Raw genomic sequence first — 24,855 nt, 5'->3', positions numbered from 1 at the left:
TCTATTCAACCTACTCAGCTCACCAGAACACCCAGTCTTATTAGTAAAGCAGATTTGCACATAATGATGGGCACCTGGGAGAATGCAGTATTTCAGTTCAACTATTTCCTCAAATATGTTTTCATAAATTACTGGCTGAAAGGAGAGAAAAAGCTTTGAGCGACCCAGACACAGGCTGCTCAAAGCTTTTTGCTTTTTTTGGCTTGCTTTTACACACATGAAAGAGTTGAGAACAACTGGAGCACTAGTTTTCCTGACCACTCCCATAAAATATTTTTATTTGTCCGATTACTTCTGATGGTTCAGGCTGGAAACTACCTGTTTCTGGCCATTGCATAGAGAAGAAAATAAAAAAGGAAAAAAAAAAAAAAAAAAGGAAAAGGCAATGTTTAGAAGAGGTAGCACTGCTCTGCAGGTGATGTGTTCCTGAGGACAGATTTCCCTTCATTTTTTGACCCCCTTAGTGTTGCACCATCTCTTCACTGTGGTCATCTACTATTGGCAGGGTTTCCCTCATATCCAGGTAATGCTCTGCAGGGCATCACTGCTGCACAGTGGGACTTTGTCACCTCTGAGGAACCGTCATAGTCCCTGCAGCCAGGCTGCACTGATGGTGCTGCATGGATTTGTTCCTTATAGACCTGAACACCAGGGGAAAAGTTTTCCAAAGCTTCTTGTAAGGGACAAAACTGCACAACACTGAGATTTTCAGTATGCCTATTAAATTGCTAGGAGGAGTGTTCTGACTCATGGTTGGATAGAAAATATGTATCTGTTATTTTTGTACTTCTGCAGGTTGTAGAAAATCTAGAAGACCTAGTCAGTAGTTGACATAGTGGGTCCCTTGAGATCTGCTGGATCATCAGGCAGAAAGACTAATTCCAATTCTCAAGAGGCATTATTTTCACCCACACATGGGATTGTCCTATCAGGAACTGCAATCCCATACAAGGCACTAGAGTCATCAGCATTAGCAGGGATTTAACTCTGGAGTTTTCAAGGAGTTCATTTGTCAGGACCATCAAGGCACTAAGAGGCTTTAATGGCCACAATCAGCCTCAGCTGAGGTCTCTCCCACACCCTGGCTCATGGGTCCTGGAGCCTAATTTCAGCTCAGCACAGTGCCATCAGTCCCTGCCCCTGCTCCAGCTGTGTTACAGCCATGTCTGTGACTTGTTGGGGTCTCCAGTGATCCAAGTACTGTTGTAGACATTGCTTCCTGAGTCTGTGAACACACTGGCTGATTATTTTTGCCTCATTTATTTTAGCTGCTTCTATGAGGTGAAATATCCTGCTATTTCAGGACTGTTTTGTTGCTTGGGCTCTTGTGACTCTTGGATGTTGATTGTTATGTTTTCACCTTAGCAGAAAAATCAACTTCAGCTTCACAAAAAGGTAAGATTTCGGTAGTGGGGAATTGCCAAATTCAGAACAAAGACGTGAAAATACTGGTATTTCTGTGATTTGGTATTGACCTTCCAAATGAGAAAGACTGAGTATGGCATGACTTTTGAAGCTGTGAAATGTGGGGAGTGGCAGTATGCGGTTTTGTAGCAGGAGGCCTATTTAGTTAGAATATTAACCAAACACAAAGGAAAGGATGCTTTGTCATAAGCAGAACAGATTGTAGAAAAAGATCTCAGATACCTTGGCTCAGAGAACATTTCAGACTCAGGAAGAAACTAAAACACAGTATGTAATAATTTTATTTTCTTGCCTGCAGTTTTCTTATGCTCACAAAGGATAGTGTCTGTCAACTTAAGCAGTGTCTGCATATCTTTTGTATGTTCATGAATAACTGCTTTATAAATCTGACACAACTGCACTCGGGCACTTTAATGGGAGGTGGTTTCATAATTTCAAAGTTGAATATAATCTCCATCTTGTAAATCCAAGCATAATTGTGGTATAATTTCTGACCTTATTTAGGACATTTTAGACACAGAGACTTGAAATGACTCCAGATACTCTGGTATGAAGGAGGAAACAGCTTGTCCCTTGGAGAAGGCAAGAGTAACATCTAGAAGACAGTTCTTGATTTGTTTATGGAAGGGGTTGTGTGAATCTGTTTTGATGAACTCAGTGACCAAAACATCCTTTCCAGTGCTGCATTTAGGTCTCTCAGCTAATGAGAGAGGGGTGTGTGTAGGGTGCACAGGAGTTGCAACCCATCATTCAAAATCCAGCAGTATTACTGGTTTATTAAGGACATTAGTGTGGGGTTTTGTTTCAAGTGGCTTTTATCAAGCATCTCTCTGAGCTCTATAGGCTACAATGCTTATTATCAGATCACATATTAGTTCTGGCAGAAGTTAGTGTCTGTACAAAAAGATGAGGAAACTGTGCTAAAGAGAAAGGAAGTGACCTACTTAAGAGTTGTAGAGGAGGGGGAAACCCAGCATAAGTCACTCTGGTCTGCTTTGTTTCACTCATAGGCAATACTTCCTCCAGCACAAAGATCACTTCTAGTCTGTACAGCCTAGAGCCTGTTCTGATCCTGCCTTCCCCCTTCCTTTTTTCCCAGGGGCTGTATTAAGGGGCTGCACTTTCATTAGCTGCTCTTGTGTGTCGAGGAACAAATGAGCATGGTCGGCTGACTCCTATTGCTAATTGGTATGCTAGAAGGGAAATCTAGCATGCTGCAAGGAGCACTTTCTGTAGCCTGTAGAGGCTGCAATGAGGAAGGGGTAGGAAAAAAATGCCTGGAGGACACTAGGATCCTGTGAAGAAAGCTCTCCCATTCTATACTTAGCTGTAATGTGTCCCTGCTTGTACTGGATGATGCTTCCTACTTTGTTTCCCTGTAGCTCCTTCTCACTGTGTACATGGCTGGGCATGTTTCAGAGGCTTAGGGATTCTTGCTCAATTTCCTGTGTGCCTCCATGCTGATAGATGGTTTTCATTTATTATTGAACAGTGCTGAAAAATCCATCAGAGAAAAGTGGCATAGTTTACTTAAAGCTGTTTGATCAGTCAGAGGTTAAGTGCTGACTTTTGCCTCTCCTTGGAAACTGGCTTCTGAGGAAGAGGAGTTGTATGTTGCCAGCTCAGTTCAGAGGTCACATATCAAACACTTGTAACAATGTCTGAGTTTTTAATGCAACATTATTAATTGGTATTATTTAGCAACTATTTTGGAAGGAGCAAAAGTTCCTCATATTCCTTAGCTGCTTGTACACTGTTAGTGGCAACATAGTAACAAAACTGAACAAATGCTCTAAATTACATGGACTCAGTCCTCTCTGCATTTAAGAGTTTCAGCACAGACTGGCTGCTGTGTGATGAGGGTAGCTAATGGGCAGGGTTTGTGCTTGAGTTGTATTTGATCTAAAGTCTCCAAGCACTAACTCTCTTAAAATGGGAAAACATAATGTCCTTGTGCATAATTGGATGAGTTCACCTCCTGTTCTTCAAGGAGAGACCATGAGGAGGGCTGCTGCTGCAACCCACAGCCTTTTCCTCCCCGTCTTGCACCTCACCAATCTTATAAAAAATCTCTGTAAGGCTGCTGCATTACTGCTGCCTCTGCCCTTGAGGCTGATAGCTCACCAGTTTGATGTGAAATTTCTCTTCTGTCCTTTCTCTCATTTGTTTTGCCAAGAAAGGTATCAGATCTATGTCATAATACATCACTCTCTTTCATCTTTGTCCCCATTATTTTCCTGCATTTTTTATCTCTTGTGAAAGGTTGCTTTTTAAAAATCAGCTCCATCCTTAATTTTTTTCCTTTTTTTTTTTTTTTTTTGAGAAGGGGGAGAGGGGTATGGGGTGGTGGATTAAATGAGCAATCCAATAAGTTCGTATTAGCTTCTCTCTCTTCCATACTTAATGTTTCTGTAAATTTTTAGGTTGAGGAGAACACTAACTTTTCCTTGGACCTCTTGTACACCATTTGCTTTTACATTTCACCTAGTTAACCTTGTATTGAGACTTACAAATTTGATTTCAATTATAGCTATCTTAAGAAACAAGACCAGTCTTAATTAAGAGATAATAAGAAGATCCACAGACTCCCTAGGCAGTTTATCCCAGTAGTTCATCATCCTTATGATTGAATATGTATTCTAATTTGGCATGCCTGGCTGCTGCTTTCAGACATTGTGTCCTGCTATGTGATTTTCCACAATATGCTAAAGGACTTGTAGTACTTTAGCTCTTCTGCCCAGGAATCTGAATCCTCTCTGTGATTGAGTTCTGCAAGGGCTGTAGTGAAGGAGTTTGTCTCTAGGTGAGTTCAGTTGTGTTCTGTACCATCTACAGTGTCACATGAACTATGAGCACTAGTCTAGAACTGGACTTGATAAGCACCAAAGCTAAAATGACCTTCATCTCCCAAGTCTTGAATTAAAGATCTAGGACTGTCTCATGCCTAAGTCTTGCTCTAAAATGCTTCATGTTTGTGCTCTACATCTCTGTTCTTGTTTCAGAAAGTAAGGTCCAGACTTGCTTTAATAAAGAGCAAATGAAGCATTTAATGTAGGCCCATTAAATGATCACCATTCATTCTGTGTACCAAATAAGACAAAGATATTATGATTGAAAAATTGCATATTGTTTAAATAAAGACTGCAGATATGGGAGACTTTAAAAACCAGGGGGGGCTGAGGAATTGATGTAGCAATACAGTGCAACCGGCGTTAACAAAACATAAATGGACTTTGTGATCTGTTCAGGGATCTGTTTAATGAACTAACACAGTAACTGCTGGCTGTAGCTCTGTGGACTGACACAGAGAACACCCCCATACCCCCTTCTCTCTATTTGTTTAAAGAATAATTTTTCTTTTTCTGGGAAGTGTATGCTTATTATATTAGACAGACAAACCACATCATTATATTGAAGCCTGTATAAACTCAAGAGTTTATAGAAAATTTAGCCTGTTGCTAAGTCAAAACTGTAGGGCAATGCAATACATTTTAAATAGGTTTAAAAATGCTTGCTTTGATTACAGTTTCATTTTGCTTCCACTGAAATGGAGGGTGCTGTATCAAGGAGCAGAAATCCATTTTAACTGTGCTCCATTAAGTTATTCGCTTTTTTTTTGACAATTAAAATTAATAATTATGAACACCTAGTGCTCTATGTACAGCTTAAACAATTACGTGCTCCAAAACATCTGCTTGAAATATCTGTAAATCTGATGGAACAGGAGGCATTGTCCCTCATAAGAAGAGTTTGGCATAATTCTTTGGACAAAAAACTTGAAGTAATTCTTCTTTCATAGATACTACACACTGAATTTATGTCAATATTAGGAAGTCAGAGTGACAAGGAACATTTCCAGGCACTGCGATACCATCACCTAAACTATAGAGCTGTTCCAGTGTTTCCCAGAAACAACCTGAGTGCTGTGAAATAGTCTTTGCACAACATTTTGGAGGATTAAAGAATGTGCTATTCTGGCAGCAGGCTGCAGCATGCCAGTTTTACCTCAGCATCTAATAACATTTCAAGGCACATTTAACGTACTAATATATATGCAGCCTAAGAGATTCAGAATGTAGTGACACTGAGCCCTCAGAGCAGGCAGGAGAATGGGTCTTCAGTCAAGAGGTAATAAGGCACCTTTCCCTTCCGAAAACTCTTGTGTTCTTGAGATTTTAATTTGGATTGCATACTGATTTAACTTATTTTTTTCATTATTTCATAAAGCAGATGAGACTTCTACCCTGGAAAATCTTTTCTACCAAACAATGTAAAAATCTAATGCAACATTATAAAATATCAATTACAGACTTTTACAGCCAGAAATAGGTTTTGGTTTTATTTATGCTGCTGTTCTGTATAATTCTATACATCTATATTCAATAAAAAATATAAAAATATTTGAAAAGCATTATTGACTTAGACCAGTCAAATACTGGCATGATAAGTATTGGCACTTTTGGTAAAACATAAGGGTTGATTTTGGTTTCTATACAAGTTTTTCAAGCAATAGGTCAATCTTCGGAACTCAACAAGACTACCAACATGTTTCAAGATTCGAATGTAAAAATTTTGTGTAATGCATTCTCCTTGAATTGATATTTGTCTTGCATTTTGTTGTTGTTATCTTTGGGCAATTGTTCTATTTGGAAGGAAGATGCTCTTTTTATCCTTTGGAAGATGAAATATTGTGACATGAACTCTTTGATTTATTGCAGGTATTAACTGGTTGGTGAAAAAAATACATTCCAAAAAGTCTGTGCAAAAAGGAGAACTCTAGAAAGTCTGTTCTCAGTAAACTTATTCTTCTTGGATTTTCATCAAACTACGAAGGAGATCTACTCTTTGGCAGCCAACGAGGGCCTTGGCGAGTTTTCCAACTGTAGCACCTTTGGCACCTTCCCTCATTACCCACTTGAGCAGCATTTGGTACACTTTTTCTTTTAGTCCATCTCGTTCATAGTCATGATCAATTTCATCAATCTCAGGATCACCGAAGCCTAGTTTCCGAGCACAGTGCTTCCACTGCTTAGCCAGATTTTCTCTCACTAGATTCAAATGCTTTTCTGTCAGGACAGTAGTATTGTCTGCAAAAAGAAGAGTGTAAGAAAATTGCATCATTGAACAATTCTTCTGTTCCTTTCACTCTCTCCTCTCTCTCCTGTCCTCCCCCAGCTATTTATTGGTAATATTTAGAGACGGAATCTTAGTGATGCAATCAGAAGTGGATTTCATGGAGGCAGCATAAGCCAGTGATGGTAGGCATGGAAGAAATGTCCAGACAGAACATGTGTATTCACAGGTCAGTTGCTGGATTTGCCTTTGATCTGAAGCTATCATAGGTTGTCACTTAAACCTGCAAGATTGAAAAAACCCTTTCTAGAGTTCTTAAAGAGTTGTATATGTTTTATATTCTAAGACACAAATGTTACTTAGGAATACACAGAGATAGTTTAATTCAGTATTGACCAATGAAAATAAAAGTACATTTCAAAATTGTCCCACTTCTCTCTGAACAAAGTTGTCATGGCTCTTGCTTACACAGTTTAACTTTTAGTTTTCCGTGTGTCGTGTCAGGCACTGGACTCTATGATCTGCACACGTCCATTCCAACTCAGGGTATTCTACGATTTAAAGTAGAAGTCAGGTGAGGATCTCCAATCCTAGCCTTGCTTCTACTAGTGTGAGTATTCTATACATTCCAAACCAAATGATTCTCAGGTAATTTTATGGGGTGAAAACATGAAAACTAGGGAGATATTTCTCTTACCAAATACACCTACTGCTTCATAATGAGTATAAATGTCTTCCATAGAAACAGAATAAGTGCTGACATGTGGATTCTGCTCTTCAATTTTCATGTGATTGTAGGATCCAATCTGAATTCCAGAGCTGTTATTTATGTTGTACTTGATTGAATCATCTGTATAGGGAACTTTAACACAAATTTACAAACAACAGCATAAGTTTCAAATGTCAAGAAGTAACATAAGGAGGAAAAAGTTCCACTAATAAGGGGCGTGATATTCATTGCACTAGATGTAGAAATAACCATTTACTGGCAACTGTGCTCTTAAGTGCATTTTCACTATGCAGTGTGACGCGAGTGTACTTTAGTGAAAACCCAGTCTTTTTTACGACAGAGTGCCACAACCAAGCTGATAGTTACTAGACTGTAAATAATGTTCTTTCTGCCTTGGGAATACATAGTAGCAGTCTTGCTTTCTGCTGCCTAACAGTTTCAGGAGGTCAGCCTTGACTCGAATGTTCTTTTTATTTAAATTTTAAAGCCTCACTTCTGCCTCTCAGCTTTCCTTTTCCTTGATGTAAGTACAGTTATGAGTCTGTGAGACTACAGCAAATTGTTTCATGTTGCTCATAAAATATGATTAGTAAAACACATAATTTGATCTTTTGTTTACTGTTGTCTGATTTCCACATGCAGCATGAAGCTAGGTCACTATTCATTTTAGGTGATGTCAATTTTCTGTGCTCTTGACAGTGTTGTCTGAACTCTGCTTTGATAATTATCCACTAAACATTCTAACTCTAGCTTAAATGGTGAATCTCACAACCTGTGTCCAAAATTGAAGTACAGATACTTAAAATTATACACCAAGCTCTGTATTTAATCACCTGGAATCATGGTTACATCCTTGTTACACACTCAAATGCAATGTGAAGTGTGAAAATCTATAGTTATGTATGAAAATCTGACTAAGTATACTTAATATATGCTAACCTGGGACTGCAAGTCAGAAATATTATATGTATGTATGATTAGATTGATGAAGTTGCAAAAAAGGAATGCATTTTATCATGTCCCATAACATTATTACTTCTACTCGTAACGTTATGATTTCTGTATTTTTTTTAAGAGCCAGAGGATTCAGGAAACACATAAGATTTGTAGTTAAAAATATAAAGAAACCTCATATTTGCTATGTTGTTATCTGGCAACAAAATTAATTTAGCATAAGATATGAAAACTTATAGATATACTTTGTCAATATTACAATATTAACAGGAAAACTTACTATGCTTATAAATCTCCTTTCCCAAGCCTTTACACTTCGCAGCTTCTCAGGCTTGGGTCATCATTTAAGGGGTGTGGAGTCAAGAAGACAGAAAGCTCTTTCAAGTTTTCTTTGTAGTGCTGACCACTTAGAAACTGGACAACCCTTTGAAAGGGTTAATTAAAGAATTCAGAATGCCCCAAGCAACACAACTTAAAGAAGCATATATTAATAACTCCTGAAGGATGAAGGATATAACATGATTTTAGGGGTTCAAGCCAGTAGAACTGTAGAGACCTGTCCCCCAGTGAAGGCTGATCAGCATGAAGCCTGTAGCTAGAAATTTGTATTAAAATGTAGAGCAAGATAGGACAAAGTGTCCCAAATGTGTGTGTGGTTCCAGAGCTGGGCAGAGTGACAGCAACTTGAAGTTTAATCTAAGAAAGTTACTAGTTTAGGTGTACAGGAGATCTTGCAATGCTCTCATATTTTTAAAGTTCTTACATTAAAGAATATGTTGTCCTTGATTTATCAAATACACATTTGTGTATTTGTGTTTAGGTCCTGCTAGAGACAGGAATTAGTTTTACCTACTGATACTGAAAACTGGTTAGAGGTATTAAGCAATAACAGGAATTATTTCAAGTTCCTGAAGGTTTTTGCTTTACTGGTTAGGATACAAGGCACGGCCTGTTGGCTACCAGGGCACTTACCTGGGTTTACTCTGGGTGCACTAGGATGGTAGGCAAACGTTCCCCTTGTGAAAGAAGTGGAATCCCTGTAACCTGTAGAAAGAGAAAAAACCAAAGAAATGCCAAAAGCATTATGTAAATAGAAAAGCAGATATACTTAACATTGACTGCCATATTTGTAACAATGTGAGTATACAGTGCTCTTAAATACAGAGATGAGAAGCTTTTTAATTAGCAGCATTGTCTCTTGTTGAATAACTCTAATTTAAGCAATGATCTTATTGAGGTTTAGCTGAGTTACTAATAACCTTAACCATCTTTGGATCTCAGTGAGGACAATGGGCTTCCATGTGGGTGTAGGAATACCTGGAATGTGGGAGTTTTTGGATGCTCACAGATGAGCTCTGCAACTCATACTGGGGCAGCAAGAGCAGATGGATTACAGCCACCCAACAAGTCAGTGAGGAACAGAAATGCAGTTCTTGTGCACCTCAGTCTGGTATCTGCTACACTATTTCACACAGCTTTCTATAATAAATGTTTTCCTTGTTCTTTTCAAACAGAAGGTTTTTCTTTATTAGTGATGTTGAAATTTTTAATGCCTGCCTTCTGACATGACAGCCCTTGGATTCATTTCAGTAAATAAACTCACATAACTAATCACAGCTTCTGCATTAAGTATTTAACAGAATAACACCTTTGTGGTATTCTGCTTGTAAAAAGCTAGGCATTTTCTTGTGAGATGACCTGGAAAATAACACCATGCTAAAAATATTCAAGAGTAGGAGCAAGCATCTCATGCTGTCTCTAGTGCCTCAAAGTTGTATCTTGTAGGTCTCCAGTTACCACTTTGTAACTTTTTTTGTTTTGTTAATGCCCAATATTCTCTTCCTTCTTTGTCTTCATACCTTTCTACTCCATGTCTTACCAGCAAACACCAACAGAAGCTGTCCCTCAGCACCAGGCAGAGCTCCCTGGAGAAACCAGTCACAAGCCTTAGCTCTTTGCTGGCTCCCTAGGTTCAGGCGTCTCTAAGCTTGCTGCAAGTCAAGCTGAAAAATACCCATCTATTTTCTGAAATGCTACAAGTGCTGTTTCTGCATGAGCAGAACCTATGGTATGAATGTTATGGTTTTGAGAGTCAAAGCTTTCCTAGAATGACTAGTAGCAGCTCCTGGGTTTGGGAGCTGTTTTGGCAGTACTTGCTATCTGTTCTTCCTTGGCTGGTAGCTGAAGAGTCAGCTGTTGGGTCTCATGCTCTTCTGTTACACTGGTGCTTTAGAAATAATTCATTTGAAATTGGCAGCCTGACATCAGTGAAAGCAGCATAATGAAGTCAGAGCTAGAGTATTTTAACTTTGAGTAAACAAAGAGAACTTCGTGGAATAAATTCACCCTTTCTGTATTACAGATCAGCCTGCAATAAGCAGGTTGTTCGATGAGCTAAACAGAGGAAAAATAGGTGAAAACATATTCAGAAACATAGGTGTTGGAGAAGGAGGAATCTCACCTGTATCTGTGTCTGAATTCTTTGAATTCCAGTTTACATTGGTCTGTGATTTCACATTTTGTCCAGATTCCAGCACAGGAGGTTTACTTAGGATAAAGTTACTGGCTGAACATAATCCATAGACATCTACTGGGTTTCCTGCTAGAAGACTGTTGGGATTGGGCCCGTAAAAAACATCCACATTTCCCCATTTTGGTGTTGTTGCAGCTGGCCAGAAATATGGATTAGTGTTCGATCCTGTTTTCTCAGCTCTTGGATACAGCTTACTCAGTTGAGAAGTAGGGGATGGCTTTGCAAATGGATCGCAGGAAACTCTCTGTCTCCTTTCCTCCTCTAGCATTTCAGGGCTGTGTACCACAGGTGGAACTGCTTTATCCATCCGGCTCCCAAATGCGTGGTAGTTGTATTCATGCTGAAGTTTTCTTTCCAGATTATCAGGAGGTGCAAATGAGGTCTCACAGCTCTCAACGGGCTGGTTCTCAGCGGAGGCAGCAAACAGGGCTTCATTGACCTCACTGGTCATGGGACCTTGAGAGCTGTGTAGAGATTTAGGCTGATCTGAAAGGGAAGAACATTAAATGTTTGAAAACATTCAAATGCAAGTATTTAACTTGTTGCAATGATAGTAAGATCTATTAACCTACTTTATTATTATTGTATATCTAAAAGGTTTCAATAAAACATTACTTGCAGCAAAAGACATTCTATAAAATAAAACACACCTTTACTGACAAGTAGAACAGATTTTTATCTAGGAAGTACAAGTTTGCTTAAGCTATCAGTGTTCAAATCTCACTATCTCGAGTAGTGTGAGAATTCACTGTGTACTCTGCTTGTATTGATATCAAGTTTTCAACCATTGAAACAAACATTCCTGGAGGCCTTTGTAGGATCTGATTTACTGGTGTGTCTCCTCTGGCATTAAGTGGAGTTTGATCAGTGCAAAACTGAGGTGTAACAGCATGGAAAATGCCACTGTAATAACAGATGTAATTTCATACAGCACAAATAATTAGTCATTAAAATATTATTTTTAAATGATTATGTAAAGTGTCCTGTCTGGGTATTTCATGATGAATACTCTTCCAAAGAATACATTTTTACAAGTAATGTCTACCAGAAAAAATAGTGTGTGTCATCTATACCTTTCAACATAATTCTCAGTATCAAAGGAAGCTCTACTTCAGAATTGAGCTAGATAGAGTTATAATCTGTATGATGCTGTAGCATTCCAAGACTAAATAAGAAACATAAAAATCTGTTAGTTACTACTTGTAATTATTTTTTTAAGGGTAAGACTACAGATGCTTTCTTAAAAGTTCTGAAAGCTTCACACTTTTCTAGAAAATATCATACATTGCTTGAAGAAAGGGACACTTACAGAGCACTGTAAAACTGGAATAAAGTGTATCTATGTGCTTCTATTCAGCTCAGATAATGCTAGTGAACTGGGTTCCTCAACCCCCAACCCCGCCCCACCCCCCAAAATTACATTATTTCAGCCCATATTAGGCAGAACCAAAAATAGTTCCTTTGGACAGCTGTATATTAGAACACCTTCAGTTGGACTTGCTCTGCTTGTTTTGTTACCACTGCTAGACATGGAATGGGAGGAATGGCTAATACAGAAATAACCCCATCCAAAGTGACAGCTCTTAGCAATTCAGTGTTAGCATAAACTATATGGTATCTGCTCTCCAGGGCAAGCTCGAGATGTATGAACAGATCTTGTGGGATGCCTTTCACTACCACTGTCTGAGTGATGCCCATTGACTAGAGAAACCTCTGCCTTTGACTGACAGGCTGGCAAGATGGCATCTTCTGCAGTGGAGATTCACAACAAAGTCTTTTGTACTTAAAACATGAGAGCATCTGCAATCTGCAGCAGTCTTACACAATTCTTTCTGTGCAGGAAATGTAACTACACTCACTTAAAAATACAGCAGTGGGGCTGCCCTAAGTCCATCAGTTCTACTGAGGGAGAGTTGTGGGAAACCTAGCTTTGGGGAAGATTTATTAGTTGCATGTTACAGTTTAACATTACTAATTTAATCATGTCTTAGATAACTCAGCAGAATTTTGTTTCTACTGGATTTTTTATTATTTCCTGTAAATCAGTGCTGCAAATAAGATCCCGTGTCCCTTGACATTAAGAAACCTTGGTAAGAGAATTCCAGATACACTACTACACAACTCTATTATATTAGATATATTATCACACAGTAGACAGCCAGCTCTATAAAATCACAAAACATGCAACTCCTCCAAGATTTGATGAAGGTGTGAGAGAAAAGAGAGAAAAAACTATCTACTAGTGTTCCTCAGATTCCTCAGAGAGCAAGGTCCTAAACAAAGGAATACTTTACAATTATGTATCTTGCTCATATTCAGAGCATTCATAAGAAAGAATGGAGGGGAAAAAAAGTCTTCATGAAATTGAAGCCTACGAACCAAGCAGTTGGCACGACTAAAAAGATGAGAAGAAAGATCATGTATGAAAAGTAATTATTGAAGTGACCACTGTAAAAGCTTAATGTTGAACAAAATTTTTGGCATGGAAGAGGAAAGCATAAGAGTGTAAAAGGAGATGGAAATTGTAACTGTGACTTCTGGGAACAAACAACATCTCAGTGATTACAATTCTTTCTGAGGTGCTGAAAAATTGAGTCTCTTAATAACCCTTAATGGCAAGGTTACTTGCTTTGTACACAACTTTATCTTTGGCAAATACACAGAATAATTATGTGCTAGTGACTTACCTACTTGACCATTGCTGGTATCTTCTGGTACAGCATCTATTTGAAGGGATTCCATGCTATGCAGCAATTCATTTGTCTCGGGCAACATTTTCTGCATGTGAGAAAGAACAAATCATCAAATTATAGGCAAAAACTTAAAGGGTGTACCTGTAGAGTATGAAACAGCATAGCTTCACTGTGAAGTGACCTGGATGAACAGATTCTGTGAATCTCTGGGAAAAGATCCCATACTCTTTAAGATAGCACAGCCTGACAGGAAATACCCATTGCTTTGCTATAGGCGGGAAAAATCTTTTCTCCAATGCAGGGAGGGAGGACTGCAGTATAACTGCAGTATATAATACTCTGAGTTGGCCAAACAATACCCTTGCCTACATGAATGTGACCTTAATCCAGAGTGGCTCTGGATTGCCTGACTTGTATTTAATAGCCAGACTTTTGGCTAGCAATCTCTGTGAGGGGATGCTGCTGAGGTAAAGGTAGCAAACATGCATCCTGTTCTGTGGACCTATATTTAATAAGTTCATTCATCAATATGGAAGAAGAGGTGAGAAATAATTAACATTCAGGTAATAGGCACATTGACTTTTATGAAGATTATCAGAAATGAGGAGTTTAGAGTAAATTTTAAGAAGCAGTGCAATTTCCTTTCTATAACCCTCATCCTCACTTAACTAGAATGAAGGCCAAATCTACTCCTGTTCTTGATGCTCCCATTATTCAGGTTTTGCTGGAAGTAATTTTTTATTTATCTGGAAAAATTATTTCTCAACTTCCCCAAGTGTTGCTTACTCACAAAATAATTTCCAAAAGTAGCATTTGTGTTCATGTTGGTTTTTTTTCTAATTAAACCCAAGAAATAGTTTTACAGATTAAAAACCAACAATTCCTACCTATTTCTTACCAAAGAATCTACTTCTCTCCAACAGCAAAATGTAACATTCTAACACACATTACAACCATTGGTCCTTAGATTTTACTTGAGTAATGGAATTGTTTGAACAGGGGGGTTGAAGCAAATGACTTCTGGTCCCTTTCAACTTCAACCATTCTGTGATTCAGTGATCCTTTTAGTTAGTAGGCTTCCATGATTGCTGGGCAGGCAGCAGGAAGGCTATGCCCAAACTCTCTGAGCCATGTTGCTACTGAAGCTGTACTAGTAATTCACATAGTGACTTGCCCTGGATCCACTCTTCACAATCTGTGCTCTGATTATAATGGATGTTTTCCTTCCTGAGAAAATAATAAACTCACAGCCTATTTCCTAAATAGTCATTTTGTCCCTATGATATGAGAGGTGCATCTGCAGAGAGCTAATGCATGTAGTAAAATTTGCCATGGTCCTGATTTGGATCTGCTGTCATAAATTAGACATATATACAGTTCATATTGGGAGTTTGATCAAATCAGTCCAAGAAATCTGTTTCATCAGTTTCATTTTGTAAAACTCTTGCTTTTTTGAACAGTTACCGGTGCTTAGTAAACAGCACATGAAATGAGTAATTTTAAATTCCACAACTGAAGAGTTGGTGAGAAGGAAGCACTTAAAAAATGTGAAAGAATGGTTTCACAAGGAAGTTTGTTTTGTTTTGTTTTTTTTCCTTAGTTAAGAATACTGTCTGTATTGTCTGTGAGTGAAGTCTATATAGTCAAGTACTTAAATTCATAATATCTGTGATAAAAAGGTTCCATTATCAGCCCAGTTGTTCAAGAAGTTCTGATTCTCTTGTTTTCAGTCAGGAAATTATTCTTTTAATCACAATTTTTAAACTTACAGCCAGGAAAGTAAGAGAAGCTAACTTGCACCCTCAGGAAAACTATCTGAATTTAACTTTTACCTGTTAATATTACCATGGAATAGCTTCCTGGCCTCAAGCAGGCTGAGACTCATTAGACACTGCCTGAAAGCAGGGCAAAAATTACCAAGAATTTTATGAAGTTACTTTAAATCGGATACTGCCACTTTTGAATTGATAGGAATAACATTTTATTTCATGAGTGAGACTTAATGGATATATGAGGAGCTTTTGCAAAATATCATCATAGAATCAGTGTGCCCTCAGGCGGAAAGAGACCTTGGGCCCACCTCCTGCTCAAAACAGGGTCACTTATGGGATCACAGTTGGTAGCTCAGAGCTTTGTGCAGTCAGGTTTAAAAACCTCCAATGAGGGTGACTGGACAACCTCTTTAGGTAACTTGTGCCTCTGCTCTCCTCAGAGGGAAAAGTTTTGGGTTTTTTTAATTTCACTCTTACATCCAAGTTCAAATCTGTCTTGCTTCTGTATATGTCTTTTTTCTCTAGTCCTCACACAATGCGCTGCTGTGAAGAGCTTGGCTTCTCAAACTCCTCACACATAGGGGCAGGTTGCTTTGTCCTCCAAAGCCATTAATTACATGTGTGGGCTGAAGTAGTCCCATCTCCTATTAGGACTAACAAGATCTGAGCAGATCTGCTGGCTGGCACTGAAGCCAGGGGTTATTTAATCCCAGGTGCAACACATTCCTCTCGTGCTTTCTGAATTTCACAAGGTTTCTGTCACCACATACCTCCAGCCTGTAGCTATCAGCCTTATCCTTGTGACTGTATTGACTAGTCCTTCTAGTTTGGTGCACACTGTGTTCATCGCTTCTGTCAGGTCACTGACAGAGGAGTTAACCAGGTCAGGTCCCAGCCCCCTGCACTCCTGCAGCTGCTTTTGGCCTGCAGGTGAAGTAGGACCCATCAACTGCCCTCCTCTGGGATTCACCATCCAACCTGTTTTCATCTGCTCATCCAGACAGCAATATCTGAACTTGAATACAAGAGTAGTTTGGGAGAGAGTGTTGAAAACTGTCTGAAGGTTGAGATAAATGACATGCACTGCTCTGCCCTCAATCACAAATCCAGCCATTTTATCACAGCAGGAAATCATATCAGTCAAGCATCATCAGTGTTGAAGTAGCAGAATCTGGCCATAATTGGGGCTGGGAAGAAGGAATGTGGGGAACCTTAAAATGCTTAGAAAGCTACTCACTTTTAAATTCTTCAGATCTTCTTCAATACTTTTTCCTAGATCTTCATAGTAAAATGGCTTGTATCTTTCACTGATTTCTGCAAAAATAAAAGAACTAAGTGAAAACGTGTTTCAAAGGAAAGTAGAAGTGACTTGTACTGTTAACAATCTTGATTAACAATCTTGATGGAAAAGGAATGAAGAATGAAGACTTCTATGATGTCAGAAACAAGAAAGGTATACATACAATTGTAATTTGTTCACACGGTACATTTAGTCTCAAACAATAACAAGAACAGGATGACTTCTAGGGATTTGTTGTTCTTGTTGTTGTTGCATTGCTTTTTAGGGTGAAATCTGTCTATGATCAGTAGTTGAGAGCATCTTTCCTTGACTTGAATATGGGAAAATTAGAAGCTAAGATCCAATACAAGTATAAACTTAATCTACTAGCAGTAGATTATATATGTTTAATATGGAGATAGTAGGTGGGTTCCTCATGGGATACACATTACCTGTGAGTATTTAAATACATGCCTGCTGTATACAAAGCTGTTGGTGCTCCTGTCTAAATACAAACCTCAGTTTCCCATTATTTGTTGGGCTCTTTTTTGTGGGCTGGGATTTTTTTCCCCTCTTTTTGTTGTTTTGGGGTTTTCTGGGTTGTTGGGTTTTTTTAGTGTTTTTTGTTTGTTTTTTTTTTTTTTTTGGTTGGTGGTTTTTTTGGCACTATGTATTGAAGCAGAAAGAAGAGACAATGAGATATAGAATTTTTACTTATTAGCTCTTAGTCTCCTTCCCACACCATTCAGACAATACTTCTACTGATTGGAAGTGTTTTGCCATCTGACCATATAAAAGGATGATTAGCTATCAAAGTCGGTCACATTGCTTATGGAAGGATAACCAGGACAGCTTTTGAATCTAGAGTATTTTGAATAGGATGTTTTCTCAGTCATGGTCAAGATATACTATATTCCTTGATATTAGTTATATGTAAATTTCAGCAATAAGATTATACTGTGCTGAAAAGAAATTATCAGGAATAAAGTGTCTTAATTAGCTCCATTCACTTACTAGGATTTCTCAAACCTGCAAATGCTGGATCAGATCCCATTTTTGGTCATAGTACAGAGAGCCTGCTTTACAGAACATGTGCATGGCTAAAAAAAAACCCCACCTTATTTCAAGAGGAAAATACTCAGGTTTGTTTTGTTGCATTATAAGCTATCAATGGACACAAACAAATACAAATCCTAAAGTAATCCCTTACCTGCAAAGGTTGGACGTTTCTCTGAATCTTCATCCCAGCATTGCTTCATTAAGTCAATAACTTCCACTGGACATTTATCAGTGATCTCCTTTATGTCTGGTCTGTTTCCATTCATGATGCCAAAGCAAATCTGGGTTTCATTTATACCATCTGAAAGATAAAATTTCCTATCAGGCTCTGCTCATGGGTTTTGCTACCTTTCCATAGGTAAAAGAAACAATGAAGTGTCTCCCTGTGTGTTTGTGGGTATGTAAAACATGATTTTTAAGAGGTCCAGGTTACAGCTACAAATCTTTTATATTAGTGAATTTGAATCCACTGCTCTGACTTCCATGGATTAGACACTTATTTTAAGATTAATGGATTTACTTTTATATGTAAGACATGTGCAGTGTGAGTAAGGGTGACAGATGTACCTCTCTAGAACCTGCTTCTCAGGTGCATCAGCTCTGCATTAGATATGAACACAAAGATGGCCACACAGGCAACATTTAGCCATTTAAATAGCAAAAAAGCAATTCAAAATTATAAACATGTTACTTTGGAATTCTACAGTTGGGTCCTATTGTTCTACATAAGCCCATCGGTGCATGATGAAAAATCAGCACCATTCATTCTCATTCCATGTGTAACTAGTCTACCTCAGGAAATAGTGTCCATCAAAGTTTCCATCCTGGCCCACCTGAGGTTTGCCTAATTTCTGCCACCAAGTCTGGTTTGTGCCTACACCATGTAGATGTGAGTAGATTCAGCTTATGACTGCATTTCATTCAGATGTTCTTGTCCGTGCTTAGAAGTCAGGAATGATGCAACTAATTCCTCTGATTGGCCATGAGGCGCCAACCCAGTGCAATTCTAGGCCAGAGGTAATACAATCTACTAATCTTAATTTTATAACATGAAATGCTTAATATTTGTAACTTCTTTTTCTGATAGCATCCTTTGGGAAGTAACGTACTTTCGTATGGCTCTTTGTTAGCAAAAATTGCCCAGATCACAATGCCAAAACTGTAAACGTCTGATTTCTCCACTGGTTTAGCATTAACACAGCGTAAATGCTCTGGAGCCATATAGAAAAGAGTCCCAGCATTGTTCTGGTAAGTGCTCTTCATTTGCTTCTGTCGGACAGTTTCTTCTTGGGTCAGCCTACTCCAGCTCTTAAAGGAGGCAACACCGAGATCTGCAATCTGAAAAATGAGACACATCAAAACTAGCGCTGTAATGAAGAGGAGATAAATAAGTATTGCATTCAGTGCTCAATTTTATCAAGTCTTAATATGAATCTAATAACTTATTTAAAAACTAAATAGTGAACAAAGTACAACTTAAGAAAGGAAAACAAATTATTTTGGTTTTTCTTGTTTTTCTTTGGTTTGGTTTTTGCTCTAAATAAAGTATCACTGCCAATTGGGAGCCATTAGGCTGAACTTTTTTTATTAATTGTGGAACACGTGCACAATGTGAGGATAGAAGAAATTTGGTTTCACTCAAATTGGCAATCATATTTGAGGTCTGCTTGCAGTGCTCATGGGAGAACAGAAGATTCATAGGAGAAGAATCTAAGATTCAAACCTTAGAATCAATCTATGAGATGGGCAGATATGCCTCCTCCCTCCCTGCCCTTTCCATTCAGATTACATTTAACTCAACCACCTTAGATATTCCTTCAGAAAAGGGAAAGAAGAGGATCTAAAATGGTGTGATATGTATGACAGACATGGAAAAGAATAGCATGGAATAGATTAAAGCAGAGATACCTGGGTACTGTGTGCTTGACAATGTGACGTTATTGAAACTTTAGGGTGCAGTTTTGCAACTAGACTTATGACTGGTGATGAAGAAAGTAGTCCTTCCCTCCTCTCCCACCATCTCCTATTATGTGTTCCCTCTGCTCCTCTTGTTCCAGCACTGACACTTACTTGGGAAGACCCAGTGCAAGGCAGTCAAGCAGCTAGCTGAACCAAGTGCTCCCCAACAGAAGGATAGCACTGCCAACAAGGTAAATGGTAATCTGTTGGTTTGGCTTCCTAAATGAAGACAGGCTGTTCACATTAGCACCAGTGCTAACACAAAGGATCAGGAGGTCAACAGGAGAGGAAAGCTGAAAGAAAATGGGCCTGTCTCTCTTGGCCATAGGCAGCTGTCAAACAGTCGTGTAACTCAATTACTTCAGATAAAAGTGAGATGACACCTTGCCTCACTTCTAACTCACTTTTCTCGCTTGTTGCCTCTAACTAGTTTATTGTTCCTCTTGAATTTCTAAAGCCTTGGGCTACGTTTAGAGGTTGTGTATTCAGAGGAAAATGAAGGCAACATTCTGCTAAGGAAGGAGTCCACATTCATGTCTACAAGTGAGAGGAAGTCAAGTGATAGAGAAGAATATGACATAAATCTTTCTACATTTACAATTTCCTGGAACAACCATTTTCCTTTCTAATTACTGACAATGTTAGACACATTCAAGCAGATAGATCATACAACAGCAAATTATGCTTCTGATCAAGCTGCTTAAGGAAGTCTTATCTGATTCTGAATTTGATCCCTTTGTCATGAAATGTGATGATAGCCTAGTTTGGTCCTGTCCATATAAGCGAGCTGAAACCCAACTCCCCATAAAATTTACATTTAAAGCAGATCATGATGAGGTTTTTATTTTTGGAAAAGAAAAAAATTTGTAATTCTTACCTGCAAGCTGCTCTTACTGCACTTGCTACTATATTAACCTTGTCGAAGAACTTCTAACTAATTTATGTGTGAGAAATAGAAAATTACAATGTTCTCTTCACAGAAATTTATTCTATAGTTTCAAACTGTAATGGGGTCATTATTTCAACAACTCACCTTGACCAGAGACAGGATATTTCATGAGGACTGCTGCAAATTCCCCTCAGGTTTATTCCACAGTAGCCTCTATATTTATGTGTCTTGATCCAAAACCCCACTAAAGTTAATAGAAGGGCTTTGGAATAGGCTTATAAACCATTCTTTGAAGTAGTGTCCTGATGGGGTTTTTTGTAGCTCCTGGATGTCATTTTAAAATGATGACTAAGGGAAAAGAGGGATACAAAAGAGGAGAAGAAAACAGATAAAAGAAAGAAAGGAATAAAAAAAGGAAGTGAAGGCAGGACGAGAAAATACAGCAATAAAGAACAAAAGACATCATACATAAAACATTCTATTTTGTTTCAAACACCGTATTAATATTTTTTCCTTTAATTGTTATGTTATTTGCAGCTTGTTAATTCTCAACAACATTGTTTTTAAATTACCTCAGTGATTTTTTTTTTCGCAGTTGGAGGAATACTGTGCAAATCTCAGAGTCAGAGGTTGTATAGGCCACCATAATTCAGCGATTCAGGGACCACTCTCTCAGTGATAGCTCACTAAACTACAAAGGCATTCATCTACCAATTCCACCAAGTAAGGAACTCTAACCAGCATAGCTGTGGCGGGTTCTTCAATCCAAATCACCAACCTTCTCCATTCACACTCAAATAAATACCTTAATGTGGAAGTCTCTGTCCACAAGGATGTTTTCTGGTTTTAGGTCTTTGTGTACAAAGCCTTGCTCATGCAGATAAAGCATACCCTCTGTGATTTCCAGCACGAAACGCCCTTTCACTGACAAAGGTACTGAGAGCTAAAAGAAAGAACAAGAAGTGCCATCTATTAAAAAATTCAACTACAACAATCAAACTAAAACTCAGTCTTTAAAAAAAGTTCCTCAGTCCCAAGGGTACCTCTGCTTAAGCTATGGTAAGAAAAACCTGCATCACCAGCGGGTTGAGGGAGGTGACTGTCACACTCTACTCCACACTGGTATGACCTGACCTTGAATACTGTGTGCAGTTTTGGCCACAATTTAAGAAGGATGTAAAGCCATAAGAAAGTCTCCAAAGGAAGGCACAAAGATGGTGAAAAATCTGGGGGGAAGCCATACGAGGAAGGGGTGAGGTCACTTGGTCTGTTCAGCCTGGAAGAGACTGAGGGGATACCTCATCATGGTCTACAGCTTCCTCATGGAAGTGGAGTGACTGGCACTGATCTCTCTGGTGGTCAGTGATAGGGCCTGTCGGAATGGCACGAAGCTGGATTAGGTGAGGTTTAGGTTGGCTTTAGGGGAAGATTCTTTACCCAGAGGGTGGTTGTGATTTTTGGGGTTGTCCTGTGCAAGTTGGACTTAATGATCTTTCAAGGTCCCTTCCAACTAGGGATATTCTATGGTTCTAAGGTCCTTCTTGGATTGACATTTTGGCATTAAAATAATTCTAGAGTCACTCCATATTTACAAATACTTGCTACATATTTAGCAAATTCTCCACTTATCTCTACAGCCCTTCTAGAACTTTTTAATCTGTAATTGGTTTGATCCTCTGTGATGCACAGGAAAGCCACTGTCATTGTCTGTTGTCTCTAGAGAAGGCAGTGTTGCCACTGGCTTTTTAATACAAAAAGAAGAGTAAGAAATTAAAGAATCCGTTCTCTGGATATGGCAGTAACATCCTGTCCCTTTCAAGCAGCTCACCAACCCTAAGGGATGAAGTAATTGACTGCTCACATTCTGTAGCACTTTCATCATGTTCCCCTGGTCCACATACTCCATCACAAGTGAGTAGTTTCCGTCTTCCAAAATGACGCCGAGTAGCTTTACCACACGGTCATGCTGCAGTCTGCGCATAATCCTGCCTTCTTCAAGAAGGGAAACATTGTACCTGTAAAACAGAAATTACACTGAATTTAGGTGCCAGCCTATAAAGAACAAAGGGATGAAAATCACACTGATTCATCATGAAAACCATGGTCAAAAATGTCAACATCCCTACAACCCCTGCAAGATTAACCATACCTTCAGCTGCTTTTAAATTGATACAGATTTGTTCATGCCAGGTTATATTCTCTAAGATTTTGCTAAAATGCCTTACACAAAGACTGTCTGCTCAGTCTGATTTTAAGGCCTGCTTTTCAGAAACTGCATAAGCATTCTTCTTGTAGGTAGCTGTAGGTGTGCAAATATTTAAACTGGGGTGAGAGCTGGGCAGAGCTGAACAAGCCTTGGAACAAGAAGGATCAAGATCCACATCCACTCCACTACTTCTAGTACAGGAAACATAGAGAGGTCTTGTTTCCAAAGGGCTTCCTGTTCCAAACGGATTTCTTACAAGGCAGCCACACACATACTAAATGATGACAGCATTTGCTAACAATTACTGGTTTATCAATTACCTCAGCCTCAGTACAACCCATCAATAATCACAGGTAAATAGCTGGGAGCTCACTAAAGGTCTTAAAATGGATAGTATCCATTATATAATGAATAGAAGGGGTGGTATTTTTATTATTGCTCCCGTTCTAGTCATCAGATGGAAGGATGTAAGAAAATCTTGAAACTCTACTGCTTGCTAATGCTTTCCTACCCTCTGACTTAAAAGGAAACTGCTTTCTCCATCTGTGTTCCTCTGTGTTACTAGAGAAGAAACTGGTTGTTTTGTTTGCATTAGGCTCAGTTTAAAAAATTTGCTAAAGTCTTATGGTTCAATATTTTAAGAAATAACAAAATTATGAGCCTGTGTAATGAAAAAATAAAAACACAAACCCAAAAATACACTTGGCAGGCTTGTCCATTTTAAATGTAGTCATCCCAAACAGTCATTGCAGGCTGCAAACTTCTAGAATCTCTTAATTTGCTTTCTATCAGCAAAATAAAAACTCAATTTATTTATCATAACCCAAAGTAGAAAAAACATGCAATTTTGTCTCTAGTGGATGACTCATGGGACAGTTTTAGGATTGTTACGGCTGTGAGGCAGTAGAGCTGCAATATGACCTGAATCCACTGAAATCAACAGCTAATTCAATCTTGGAATTAAATCAGTGGGCTTGGCTCATTCTACTCTTTCTCAAGGGAGAGAGGGTTACATTCATGGTATTAACACACATGAGGTTGGAGTCCTGCTGATAATTTATGTGCGTTTAGTTCCTAGGGACATCTACAGTTGGATAATTTCATTGAAAACATATCTGCAAGTTTGAAAATATCGTGTGGCCACTGAATTCCTGCATTTCCTTAAGTGTGGTCACTGAGTTCCTGCATTTCCTTAAGTGTGCAAGAGTCCTCATGACTTTTAACAATTCATGGTAGTGCTCACCTTGTAACAAAGACCAGGAACTTCACTGCAAAGATGAGTTAAGCTAAAAAATTTGTCTCAAGAGGTAAAAAAGAAGAAAATTTGCAGGACAGCTGTGGGTATTGTTTTCTTTTCCCTACATAAAGTATCTCCAGAAGCCAAAGACCTGAAATTATTACACTCCCTTTAGGTTTATCTTAATTGATTTTAGAGTACTTAGACTAACTGAAGTGAAAATCAGAACTGAGATTTGTAACTTACTCAGTGCGCTGTGGTCCTGTATACACTTTTTTTAATACTACATATCCATGTTTCTTGTGAAAGCATAAAGAAATTGTTCCAAATCCTCCAGCATCTAGTTGCTTTTTTTCAAGCAAATCCTTGGTGTTCATGTGGATGTCTTCCAGAGACATGGCTGCAGTCTTTGTAGCTTAGCAATTAAAACAAAATCAAGCACCCTCGTGCTTCTGGACCTGCAGTATAAAGGAGGAAAAAGAAGTGAGGAAAAATAAGTGTCATTGAAAGCATTTAGCTGTTCCACTAAATAAGTGTACATTTAAGGCCTGGGATAGAAACATAAACTCTCATGACCCTTACAAATGCTCAGCTTGGAAGCCAAAAATGCTGTTGTTCTCACAGAATCAAACCTAAAGATTTATCCTGTCAACTCACTACACTTATATTCAGTTACCCAAACGAGAGCCAATCTACTGTTGCTCTAAGTGCCACTATCAGCAACAGTAGATTGGCTCTCGTTTGGGTAACTAAGAGCTCTAACCTGTGTAGCAAAGGGACTCCCAAGTTTTCCCAGATCAACAAATGATTGCTAACTCCTGCAAACTACTGTGCACTTGTATTATCCAATCTCTAATTGAAAAGACTGCTTAATGTTGTTGTGAACATCAGATGTAGCCTAATTTTGACTGCCTCATTACCACAGCCTCTTTGGGGAGCCTGGGATTTAAGGACTTAGTGGGGGTGGAAGGTGGGTACCTGAGGGAAGACAGACGTTTCAATGCTGAGTTGGAAATGGTCTGATCAGTTTAATACTGACAAACCAA

General features: G+C 38.6%; 1 protein-coding gene and 1 long non-coding RNA gene across 3 annotated transcripts; one reads left to right on the top strand and one right to left on the bottom strand.

The window, feature by feature from the left end:
* The first annotated feature begins 449 nt into the window (after window positions 1-449).
* On the top strand, window positions 450-24,058 carry LOC137478526 (uncharacterized). Of its 2 annotated transcripts, XR_011001623.1 has the most exons (5): window positions 450-1,197; window positions 16,535-16,633; window positions 19,576-19,668; window positions 22,662-22,766; window positions 23,644-24,058. It is a non-coding gene; the product is annotated as an uncharacterized lncRNA (long non-coding RNA). The 2 variants fall into 2 exon arrangements; XR_011001622.1 differs by lacking the exon at window positions 23,644-24,058 and having other exon boundaries at window positions 454-1,197; window positions 22,662-23,097.
* Window positions 6,089-24,207, bottom strand: RIPK1 (receptor interacting serine/threonine kinase 1). The gene is made up of 11 exons (XM_068198552.1): window positions 24,056-24,207; window positions 22,228-22,381; window positions 21,172-21,309; window positions 18,628-18,856; window positions 17,670-17,819; window positions 16,418-16,494; window positions 13,403-13,493; window positions 10,644-11,201; window positions 9,155-9,226; window positions 7,196-7,348; window positions 6,089-6,512 (listed from the first exon to the last, which is right to left on the bottom strand). The coding sequence occupies exons 1-11, from the start codon at window positions 24,205-24,207 to the stop codon at window positions 6,226-6,228; spliced, it is 2,061 nt and encodes a 686-aa protein (XP_068054653.1). The 3' UTR covers window positions 6,089-6,225.
* Window positions 24,208-24,855: the final 648 nt, after the last annotated feature.

Source organism: Anomalospiza imberbis, chromosome 1 (genome assembly GCF_031753505.1).
Source record: "Anomalospiza imberbis isolate Cuckoo-Finch-1a 21T00152 chromosome 1, ASM3175350v1, whole genome shotgun sequence".
In the NCBI taxonomy this organism is placed as follows: domain Eukaryota; kingdom Metazoa; phylum Chordata; class Aves; order Passeriformes; family Viduidae; genus Anomalospiza; species Anomalospiza imberbis.
Note: the sequence above shows the minus strand (reverse complement) of the source record. Positions and strands in the feature narration are given on the sequence as shown.